The sequence below is a fragment of the Apteryx rowi genome, unplaced genomic scaffold (assembly GCF_003343035.1).
Source record: "Apteryx rowi isolate R43461 unplaced genomic scaffold, aptRow1 scaffold_26, whole genome shotgun sequence".
Classification (NCBI taxonomy): domain Eukaryota; kingdom Metazoa; phylum Chordata; class Aves; order Apterygiformes; family Apterygidae; genus Apteryx; species Apteryx rowi.
The window spans coordinates 3,365,350-3,376,996 of record NW_020448974.1 but is presented as its reverse complement, the minus strand read 5'-3'; the positions used below and the strand labels follow the sequence as shown (position 1 = coordinate 3,376,996).

The 11,647-nt window shown below is 35.6% G+C and overlaps 1 protein-coding gene across 2 annotated transcripts in view; it reads left to right on the top strand.

The window, feature by feature from the left end:
* The window catches only part of RHOT1 (ras homolog family member T1), a 25,613-nt gene extending 14,566 nt beyond the window's left edge, over positions 1-11,047 (top strand). Inside the window, exons 17-20 of one of the 2 annotated variants that reach the window (XM_026067459.1) lie at positions 119-238; positions 569-771; positions 2,180-2,302; positions 9,735-10,252. In XM_026067459.1, the coding sequence (XP_025923244.1) occupies positions 119-238; positions 569-771; positions 2,180-2,302; positions 9,735-9,852 (564 nt within the window). In that variant the 3' untranslated portion in view covers positions 9,853-10,252. Of the gene's footprint in view, positions 1-118; positions 239-568; positions 772-2,179; positions 2,303-9,734 lie in introns of both variants that reach the window. The other variant, XM_026067460.1, reaches the window with a different exon arrangement.
* Positions 11,048-11,647: the final 600 nt, after the last annotated feature.

Sequence of the window (11,647 nt, the reverse complement as noted above, 5' to 3'; positions counted from 1 at the left end):
ATTAGTTCTAAGGATACATAAAAATGAGCCATAAAATTACGAGAAAATGAAAGTTATAAAGTTCCTTTAACTGCATAATGACAGAGCTTTTCTCCCATTCCCACCACCTTTTTTCCAGCTACATGATGTCAGTGATTCTGAATTTTTAACCGACACTGAGACCATATGCGACGCTGTCTGCCTGGTATATGATGTCAGTAACCCTAAGTCCTTTGAGTACTGTGCCAGGATTTTTAAGGTTTGTATCTTATATATGTGTCTGTTCATTGACAAAATTCAGTTTCAGTTACTAGTCTTTTATGCAGTAGTTCTGCTTAAAATACATATTCTGTGTGAGTGCYGGTTATATATGGCAAATGCATTGGAAATGTCATGGAAGAGGTTTTTTTTTCCTTTTTTTCATACAAAGCTAAGGTATACCTGTCTATATAAAATATTCCGCTTCTAAAAGCGCCAGACTTAGTGCAATGAATATATCTTACTGCTGCTGCAACCAGTTAAATTCAGGCTATTTCAGGCTGAATATATCATGTACTGTTTCTTTCTCTCTTTTTCTTCAAATTTGCAGCAGCACTTCATGGATAGCAGAATACCTTGCTTAGTGGTAGCTGCAAAGTCTGACTTGCATGAAGTTAGACAAGAATATAGCATTTCCCCTGCTGAATTCTGCAAAAAACACAAAATGCCTCCGCCTCAAGCCTTTACTTGTAATACTGTTGATGCTCCAAGTAAGGATATCTTTGTTAAACTGACAACGATGGCAATGTATCCGTAAGTACTTGAACCATTATACTTTTCATACTGCATGGGTCACACACAGTACCACTGCATATCATTGTTAGCCGTGAGGGTGGAACTGCCTCGTTGAGGTTTAGCAACAGAGAGAGATGTAACAGCAGCTTAAGTAGAATCTTGAAATTATTTCGAATTTAAAAAGTTGGTTTACATCCAACATATAAGATAGTATCAACTATTGTTATTAACCCATTTTTTAACAAATACGCTATTTCATCCAGTTCATGTTGCATTTTAGATATATTTATCCAATGAATATGTAGATTTGTGTTCCGTACACATTGTGGATGCATAACTCATTTTCTCAGTGTTCATATCTCAGTAATTTTGAGATAGTTGTGAATAATTTGAGCTATTAACAAGGATTACAGTACAACTTTACAGTACAATTTTACAGTTGATTACAAGTTATAACACTCATTAGTGAATAGTAATTCCCCCAATGCACAGCTTAAAGCTTTTTCTTATTTGGGGTGTTTATTAGTGTATGCTTCAAATCATGAATCTTATAGATCTGATATATTTCATGTAATGTCTGTATAAACATCTGTTGGGCTTCAGACATAATATACTTAAGCTCGCATTCTTTTTCAGCACATATCTCACTCTGTTGCCAAGCTCAGTTTGCATCTCTGTTTGGTGGGTGGAGCTTTTAATATGGTGATGTACTAGATAAATATTATAGATAGAGTCTAGTATGACAGCTGACATTTGCTTTAAATTAAATAGAACTAATGTCACTTTCACCCAAAATCTAGTGGTTTTTGTTTTGTATCTGAAAAAGAATTTCTTGAATTAGATCTGTAAAGCTTTTGATTTCATTCTCCTCTATTTATTTTGTAGCTGTGGAATATTAGGACACTACTAAAAGTGTAGCACTGGCTATAAGTGTCTGTTGTGCCAATATCCCTGCTTCTCCCCTAGTTTTCAAGCATGTGTGTGTGTTAGGGTGGGAAAAGTAGGGGTAACTGTCACTTTGTACAGCGTGCATTCAAAGTGGTAGAAAATGTGGCTTACTTTCCTTTGAAAAAGGGGTGTTACCTATTGCTGTGCAGACATACTCCGAAGCCTTTGGATGCTTTCCTTACAAACTTGAATGTAATTCAGCAAATATTTTCATTGATGCTTGTGTTTTGCTATTACGATCTGCATATAGGTGATAATGCCAAAATGTCCAACACCTAGGACATCTAACCCTAAAATTCTGCACAGCTGTAGTTTTACCCTTGCTTTCCCCCTTGTATTTATTTATTTTTTTTCCTCTCCTTACTCATTCAAATGTAACTTTTATTCCTAAATCTCTCTTGGTTGTGGCACAGTCCTAATGTGCACCTGATTTCTATGAGCAAGATTTCAACTCCTGTCCTTCTGTGTGTTTTCGCAGCCATGCCCGGTTACGCTGTATGTGCGCCTGCAACAGGTGTACATTTTGCATCTGTCAGAACTTCCTCAACTCAGACTTGCTGCAATCTGTAAAGAACAAACTCTTCACTGCAGTTCTTAACAGGTCCTTAACTTTATTTACTAGGTACCAGGTGTGCTTTTAAAATAAATTTTTTTCTGAAAAAGCAATTGGTAACCTTATATACTGCAGATTTTTCACTCCATATCCACTAAGCAGGCAGATGCTTATTTTAATAATTGTCATAAGATTTTTCAAGCGTTGATCTGCGTAGCTTAAAAGTACTCTTGGTCTTTGGAGCTTAGTTTAAAGATATTTTTGAAACGTCACCAATTTGGTGGTCAATTCAGCCATTTAGTGATTGCAAATAAGGAGAAATTAGGCCTGTGTTGTTAGGGAACTGATAACAGACAGCAAGTAGTGTCTCTAAATCTGTAAAATGTGTCTCATTTGAGACATTATAGGTTTTAGTATTCATTAGATGCAGTGCCTCTTAGATATCAGTTCTACAAATATATTTTCATTTAATGTAGACAAAGGCAAGGCTTGACTATAGCAGCGTTATATAGCATACTACATGTTTACAGTTGCTGGTTTTGTTTTGGGGAGTTGATAGAATTTCTGTGTGTATAAATATATGCATATATATTTATGGCTGGTTTACACAGTGAGTGGATATGTTGTGAAAAAATCTGGAGCTTTTAACATCCAGTTCCTCTCTGAATAAAACACAACATATTAGAAGTGGTAAATGATTAACCATGTGTGTTTGCAGATATTTTGAAAAAAAGCAATTGGTAAACTGATACTGTAGATTCTGAGAACTGGTTTTCAGCATTGAAAACAGTGCTACACCTTGTCTTGTGTGTACTGCAGGCTGTGTTTATGAAACACCTTGGTTTTGACACACATGAATTACTGACAGCTCAGCATTTATCATCTTCCCCCAGCAAATGGGAGTTCAAACCGAACAATTTTTGTAGTGTAGTGTTTCCATCCTTTATAGCCTTCTTGGAGTCAGACTATGATGAAAATGTTTATTGGAAGGCTGTGGTTAGAATATCATGACATGCTGCTGTTCCATGTTTATTACTATATTATATTGTTTTCAGATGTAGCTGCTTCGAACAGAGTGAATGTCTCCTTTAAATGCAAGTTACACGTGCATAGGAGGCCTACTGATGTGCATATCTAGAGTATTAAGCATCTTGGTGAAATACTGCTTTTGGAATTCAAGATACAAGTATTAACCAGAGAGTAAGAATTTGGGGGGGAGCAGAGGAGAGGGGATGGTTAGCTCAGGAAAATACTATAAATGTGAGTGAGATCGTTCATGCTACATATCTTTCATAGTAGTCTTCCCTCAGACAAAGATCCCCTGAAACAAAAGTCTCTTTGCATATTGTCACTCTAAAATTTCGTTCAGCAGTCACTCCTAGAAAACCCCAACTCTTTGCTAGTGAGGCTGAAACCACTTCTATAATTAATCCTCATTTTTCTTTTCAGAATGGTTATGGATTGCTACATTAACTGTTGTGGCTTGTTTCTCTTTTGTATGGGCATTTGAGTCCTTCATTAGACACTGTACTTCATTCCCCTGAGACACTGTCGAAGACTGGTTGTCCTGAAATCTTTTACTGGAAAATCTTGGGTGCTGTCATTCCGCACCTTGTCACTTGATAGTGGGGAATAAACGTCTGAATCCACTACTCTCTAAAAATTCTGTAATTCAGAACAAAGAATTCCTCAAACTTTTGCATTGATCCTATGGAAAGGAAGAGTTACTTGCTAGAATCTGTCTACAGTCGTTTAGTTAGTCACTGGTGTTTTGTTGGAGGTTCCAGCACGCTAACTTCATCTAACCAACTCGCTTTCTAGGGAGCTCTTCAAGAGTGTTTCCTTATGGAACACACTTGTAGCTTGGATGTGCAAACTGGCACAGCTTATTCACCATGCAGTACATGGGCTGCTGTAGGACTACATACGTAGTAAAGAACAGTAGAGCTGAGATAGCTGTGTTTTTTAAAAACACAGCTAACAACAACAAAAAAAACAGGTATTAGCCCCTAACTGTAGACTTAGGAGGGTAGAGATAGCTTTTCTTGTTCAAAAATGTTAAAAAATACTCCTTAAAAGTATTTTTAATCTAATGAAGATTTGTGATTAGATTAGAGAAGGCATTTGAGTCAAGGAGACTTTTTTTGATGTAGTTAGTATGAATTTTTTATTTTGTTTTTTACAAATGCTTACCATCAAGCTAGAAAGTTGGGCAAAAGTTAGTTATCTAACAGGCAAAGGAGGTTTCTCAAGAGTATTTATTCTCCTGGTCTCCTCCTATTCTGAAGTTTTAGACAGTGGAAGTATATAACCAGAAATTGTTCCGATTGGACCCTTCCTGTATTATTTGTTGCTAAGTAATGCTTACACACTGTTACTGAAGCAAAATATAATTTTGTATTTGACTATTCCCACCTTAGTAATTAAAGGAAGAACATTGCTTCCGTGCAACTGAAAGATATGTTCATACCCACCCTCAATTTCTCTTGTATAGACAAACTTCAGAGACTCTCTTGAGGCTTTGTAGGTTATCAGAAAAGCAATTTCAACAAATGTGGAAGATCAGCTTTGGAATATTTATTGTACAGGAACAGGATTGTTGGTTTGAACTACCCAGGATCACAGTTTGATTCTTTGAGGAAGACACTGCATTCAGAGCACTGTAGATGCATGTATGAGACTTGTTACTATGCTGTAGTGTTTTTATATTTTTTGATTTGTTCTTTCCTTTAGGTGTTCATTTGTAGTTGTCTGGCTGGCACTTAATCTCTTCTTACTACATTATTTTACCTCTTTTTAAAAGCAAGATTTCTGCATATGTCATTCTAACACTTTCTTTAACCATCAGCTTGTTTTTTTTTTGTTGTTTTTTTTTAACTCCATGGCATCCATTTTAAGTGTGTATTTCTGCTTTCTTGGTTTTCATCATTCACTTGTTGCCTTTTGCTTGTTATAGTAGTGGCATTTTTTTCTGTGGCAGCTGAGTTTGTTTCAAAATTATTCTTATGCATGAGAATTGTGTCGTTCAGGGAGGGAGACTTCTCAGACAATGTTTTTCTTCATTCTGAAGTTTTTAAATAGTGTGAAATAGAAGTGAGGTTTTACTTGCATATAAAACAAGATTGTTTCAGGAATTATTTATAAGAACTTTTTTTTTCCTAGAAAACCTTCCTTCTCTGAAATTAAAGAGAATAGTTTTATTTTCCTTTTAATAATGGGAAGAGCTCTAAAAACACAATCCAGATTTTATTTTTCCACAGTGTGCAGTGTACTTGGATTATTTTTTCAAAACTGTAGTAGTATATTATCATTAAATCTGATTGAAGAAATCTATCCCTTTACTTAGGTCTCCTTCAAATTAGGACAGTATAACAATATTTTACTTAACTATTTTCATCCTTCTCTGAACTGTTTAATGCTCCATACTGAGTAGAAGTTTGCAAAGCTGCATTCTTTGACTACTTTCCAAATGGAATATATTGAATTGGCATTTTACATTCCTTTTAGGTTTTGTAGATAATAAGATGTGCTTGGAGCTTCTCACATTTTAGATGGCTAATGCGTGGGGGAAAATTCTAACTGCTGGAGTTGGTTTGCATCCTAGGAAATTATGTGCCTGAAGGAAAGCTGCAGCAGCTTGCATATGTTATATGATGTTTTTGGAATTCAGCTGCTTGTATTTTATTGTTAGAACCTACTACCTCTCAGAGCAGACTGCTGCTTGCTGGCTGCATTAACTTTGCTTATAATTCTGGTGTGAGTAGCCACTTGGCTAGTCTGGCCTCACTGCTGTGCTTTTAAAATGCTTTCATAGTTAAAATGGGAATGTTTTGGAACTCCTATAATTAAAGTTAAATCTTCCCAAACTTGGGATTCTTTTGCTGCTGACATGGGGAAAAGTGTCAGTACTGGCCCAGAATTCAGCAGTTTTCAGTGTGTGACCATGATAGGCATGCTCAGTTAACTTCTTGCTTAGTGCATGATGCAAACTTCTTGTGAGTTGTTAAAGCCTCTTAAAAGAAAGACTGCACAGATTGGAAACATGTCATTCAACAAGCAGCAAATTACTCTTTATTCAACCTGCCCTTAATATCAGTTGCACTTTTTTTTCCCAAAACGTGTATTAAAATCTGAATCTTATGCCAGAGGCAGAATTTCTAGACTTCGTATATATGTGGAACTAATTGTCTGATTAAATTCCCACACAATTCTATTTCTGAAGTTTGAAAGCTAAGTATTATTACTAATAAGCAAGAGCTTCAAATACAGCATTGTTTATGGAGTCCTAACTAGTGTGTGTGCACATACATACATACTTTTCTTTCCCCTGCCAAGCACAGAGTAATTTTCTAGTTTGGAGTTAATGAAATTGATAGTTACACTCTTGCTAGCAAGGCAGTAGTAATTTCTACCATTGATGCAAATTAGTTCCATAAACACAACAACACTAAAGTAAAAATTTAATGTTATTTCAAAGTAACATTTATTGAAGATGTAGAAGCTTTCTGTACATGTTTGAGAAAGTTTATCTGCACTATAATCACCTTCATGTCAAAGAGCCTATGCCAGAAACAAATATTGATTCTTTTTTAACATTTTAGACTGTTTTTTTTTAATGGCAGCTAAACAATGTGATTAGAGAACAAAGTTGCAAAAAAAATGGAATTTATGACAGTGTAAGGAACACACAAAGAAAATTTGAGTTTTTTTCAAAGGTGTAAAGGAATTAGATATTCAAAGTGTTCTGAATTTCAGTAATTACTTTTGGACTTTAAATTTTTGTACTGAGATATTCTGAGGGCCCTAATCCTTACTCATTAAAGTCAGTAGCTTCCCTTGTGGTCATGAGACAAATCCCTGCCCTGTTTTAATTCCTTCACTTAAATGAAAGAATCTGTAACCGTTGGGCTTAGATAAAGGATCAGAGTCAATTTACTCTCCATTTAGACATGAAAAGAGGATTTTATCATAACTGAGAACATATTCATTGCTTTTTAAAAGGACGTAGTATTACTTTAGCATGCTTAGTGAGTTTCTTGTGTACCATTAAATATGGACCAGCAAAGTGTTACAACAAGGCAAATTACAGATAGGAATCAGAAAATCTAGATGTAAGTGATAGTGCTTTACAAGGCAATGCAGAAGCGTTTATTTGCAATTTAAATAATGATTTGCACTTTTAAGGGCATGCTTTTTAAATTATGCAAGTAGTTGGACATTTGAATTAACCAAATTAAACTTGAGAGCTGTTAATTATACAAATATCCACCCAGCAGAACTTGTCACATAATCTACATGTTACATACAAGTGATTTTTTTACATATACAGATAAATATTATAATTTACTGATCTTAAGGGTTTTACAATCTTTTACTAAAAAACAAGCTTGCTCTAAAACTTCTTAGTAGTGCTAAAATACAGTCTTGAATTATCAACAGTAATGAGATCTTGTCAGTTTTAGGGCTGATGTGTTGGAGTCATCCCAGTGTGTTCTGCACAGGTACTCTAGCTCACGTGTATGGTGCAGGAGTATTGCAGTATCCTATAGATGCATGAAAGCTGAGGCTTTGGAGATGGGGTGGCAAGAGATTCAGTTTCTTAAGCAGTTTTGTTTAAAGCAGTGGCATTTATTTATACAACTATATTTTTGACTTAGCTTATCAAAAGCACAAACTGCAGCTATTTCTGTTTTCCCCAAGCACTAAGTTTTTAACAACTGCACAAGAATCAGGGACTAGATGGGTAAAAATTAGCTGATTATAAATCGTGTGGGCTTTGTCACTTTGGCATATTTTGAGACGCTGTTGTTGAGCCATGCTATGAACTGCAAACTGTGCATGTGTGTAAAAAGGTTAAGACCCTACATAGATGAGTTGGGTGCCATGCTGTTAGCAGACGAGGAGAGCAGTATTATGCAACAGGTGCACGCCGTCAACTTTGTAGAAGATTCCATCTTCATGGAGTCATCTCTTGGTCCACGTTTACTTGAAGACAGGTAACAGCACCCTAACTAAGGTGACCTTGCCATTGCCTTTTCCCTTTTTTCCCCTTGGCAAACCACCTGACATCTAGTATGCAGAGAGTTTGTCCAAATTAGCTGTGGAAGAACTAATGCTTGCAGGAACTCATGAATTTGAGCTGTTCCATAACAGAGCAAGATATTCTTATTTAAGAATAGGAATTTTTAGTGAGCAGCTGTGACTGGCTGTTTGTGCACCAAAGAACTTGTGCCTGTTCTTCAGCATGTGATATTACAGTACACTGGTTATCTACATAGCTCATGCTGCTCCTGCAAATGTCTGCTAAAGAATATCTTAAACTGGTTTTGTGCATTTTGATAACAAGTAACAATTCCTGCTCTACAAAACAACTTGTATATGATAGCTCTGCCGTTCACGCTACATAAACTGTCTTACACACAGTGTATGCTCAGGGTCTCTGTTTCTTGTATGTAATAATCCTACAGCTTTCACTGAGTAACCCATGACAATTAATACAGGCTAAAATACATAGGATAGTAAAGTTCTGTTGCAATTTCTATCTTAAAAAACAAAAAAAAAATTTACTATTATTTAGGAACTTCTTGTGTTTGAATTGTGGTGTTTATGATAACTTGTTTTAAACAGTAACTCCTGCTTTATGGTAAGCTGTCATACTTGAGACTACTTTGAGGATGGCTAGCAGTGTTTAACTGAGCATGCTCACAAACTTTTTGCAATATTTGGGTCATTGGCTGTCTCTATTGTCATGCAAAATGTGGCTTTTTATGTCATCCAGTCACTTCATATTGTTGTTACATCTTGTCTTTTTCTGTTGATGCCAGTGTCACTGCCTGTTTCACTAGCACATTCTCTTAGCTTTCAGCTTCGTATTGGATGACTGCTTCTGTTGCTGTTCTTGTGACTGTATTGGGAAGGGCTTTACAAACTGTCATTCTTTGATTCTAGCTTTTGGAAAAATATTACTTGCTACTTGTCAGTAAACTTTTTTTTTTTGCAAGAAATTTAAATAGATACTCAACAAGACTGGGAAGGTTTTGCATGAAAAAGCAGAAATATGCAAACAGAAGATTAAAAAAAATTATATTTTGCTGCATCATACTTGTTCTCACTATGGATGCTTAATTATTTACTAGCTATTTTTGCTTTCCTTTTCTGTATACTTGCTGGTCCTCTCAAAGACAGCAGATTGCCCTCCCCACATTCATAGCTGACTAATGATCTGCTCTGGCATTCCTCTTTCAGCTGTGTGAAGTCTCAGATTTTAGTAAGATCCACTAATGTGATCAAGGCTGCAGATCAAGTTCTAAGCTTTTAACAAAAGTACAAATGCCTGTATGGTTATTCTTCAGGCCTAACTGTATGCTGCTTGCTCGTGACAAGTGTAATGATGAATTTCCAAAAGCAGAGCTGTTTAGCACAAGTTGTCTGATATTCCTGTCATGACATTAACCTGTTTTTTTTGTGTGTTAAATTGCAGGCATGTGACACAAGCAGACCTCAAGAGCTCTACATTTTGGCTTCGAGCAAGTTTTGGTGCTACTGTTTTTGCAGTTTTGGGTTTTGCTATGTACAAAGCGTTATTAAAACAACGATGATCTGGGAAGAAGCACATCTGGCCCTACCAAATAAAAATAAACTTTTATGTACATTCTGAATGCTTTAAATTCTGCTAGGAATATTTATATATGCAGAGTTACTTTATTAATATTTGTAATTCATGCATAAGATTATTTTAAATTATAGTTCTAATTACAGTATTGCATAATGTGTGGAAAAAAAGAATTGCATCTTAACAGCCAGCTAAAATGGCTTAACTTATGAGGCCAAAAGGGAATTTGCTGTAAATAACCTGTACATACTAAGGCAGTAAGACATGGCTTCCCAAAAAGTTATTCAAAATACTGTTCTTAGATGTTTCACCATAGTGACATGATAGTGTATAATTGAAATTCATTTTCAGTAGAATAGGTTCAACTCAAGGATCACTCTTCCTCAAGGATTGCTTATTTATTACAAATTCATCTGAAGGGACTTCATATTTTGGGACTACAAGCTGTACCAGGCAGAATTTGTGATTTTCTTTCTTATCTATTTTTTTAACTGAAAAAAAAATTTACCCACTGAACTATGTATTTCAAGAAAAAAAAGTCACTGTGGCTGACTTGGCCTATGATTTTGTATGTTATATGACCAGTGACATGTTTAGCAGTCTAAGATTTCTTTTAAGAGGAAAAAAGTAAACTTCAGAAACTGCCAGACCAACTTCATATGCTGTGTGTAATTCTGCGTTTTTTTCATTTTCCACTATGTTGTGTTTTATAACCCGTATGAATCAGATGAGAAGATTTATATATTGTAAATGTTTATAATTCAGAAAGTGTTGCTGTTTAATTTCTCACATCTGTAAATCATACTTGTTAAGCTGTGTATGAGCTAGACCTAAATATTACACAGTGCCTATTCTACTGTAGTATATTAGTTGCATGGTTCACAGTGCATTCTGTAACTGGCTAGAATTACCTGTAGACACAGCTTTTTTAATGATCAAGTAAATCTAACATTATTCCTCGTGACAAACCTATTTTTCCATCGCTGGCCTTTTCAAGTATTTCAATAAAATAACTGTGTACTGTGTTTGTCTTTTATCTTTTTTTCCTCCCCCCCTTCCTCTGTCCTGAAAGATGGTGTTTATAAAACCTTCTCCTGTATCAGTGAGATACTGTGTCAGTGCTTTAACTTGTTGGAGCTTAAATATCTTGAATATGTAGTTTCTTTGATCTGTTAGTTTTATTTTGATTTTTACCAGAAAATAAAATTGGCATCTATGATATACTGAAGCAGAAATACAAACACATGGTTGAGCTGTACTTTCTGCCTTTATAACAACCACATTCCAAAGTAACTGTTATTCGGTAGAGGAAATAAGTCTAACATTTTTTATGTGATTTTTTTTTGGGGGGGGGGGGGGAAACAGTATCTTTGTAGCTGTTCCTGTTCTTCTCCCTGTTCCTCTTCAACTCTTCTGTTTGTTAGTTCTAAAGAAAGGGTATGTATATTTGATGAAGGGATAATTGGCTGGAAAGAGAAGAGAAATAACCAAGCTTCTGCTTCTTTATAATTTCTTATGAAGTGTCCAGCTGAGATGCAAAGGACAGAAGAATAAACCTATCTGCTTAAAAGATGGCATAGGAATAATTGTAAACATGAAAATGCTCCATAATAGAAAAATGCCAAGAACTGTGTGTTTACTGGCAAGGGCAAAATAGAGTGAAAGAAGAAAATAAATAGTTCAGCAGGTTGATGGGAAGAGTAATGCCTCTCTGTTAAGCTGATCTTTCCAGAAAAGCAAGGGGAGAGAGGAGGGAGAACGAGGAAGCTTGTTTCACCCAC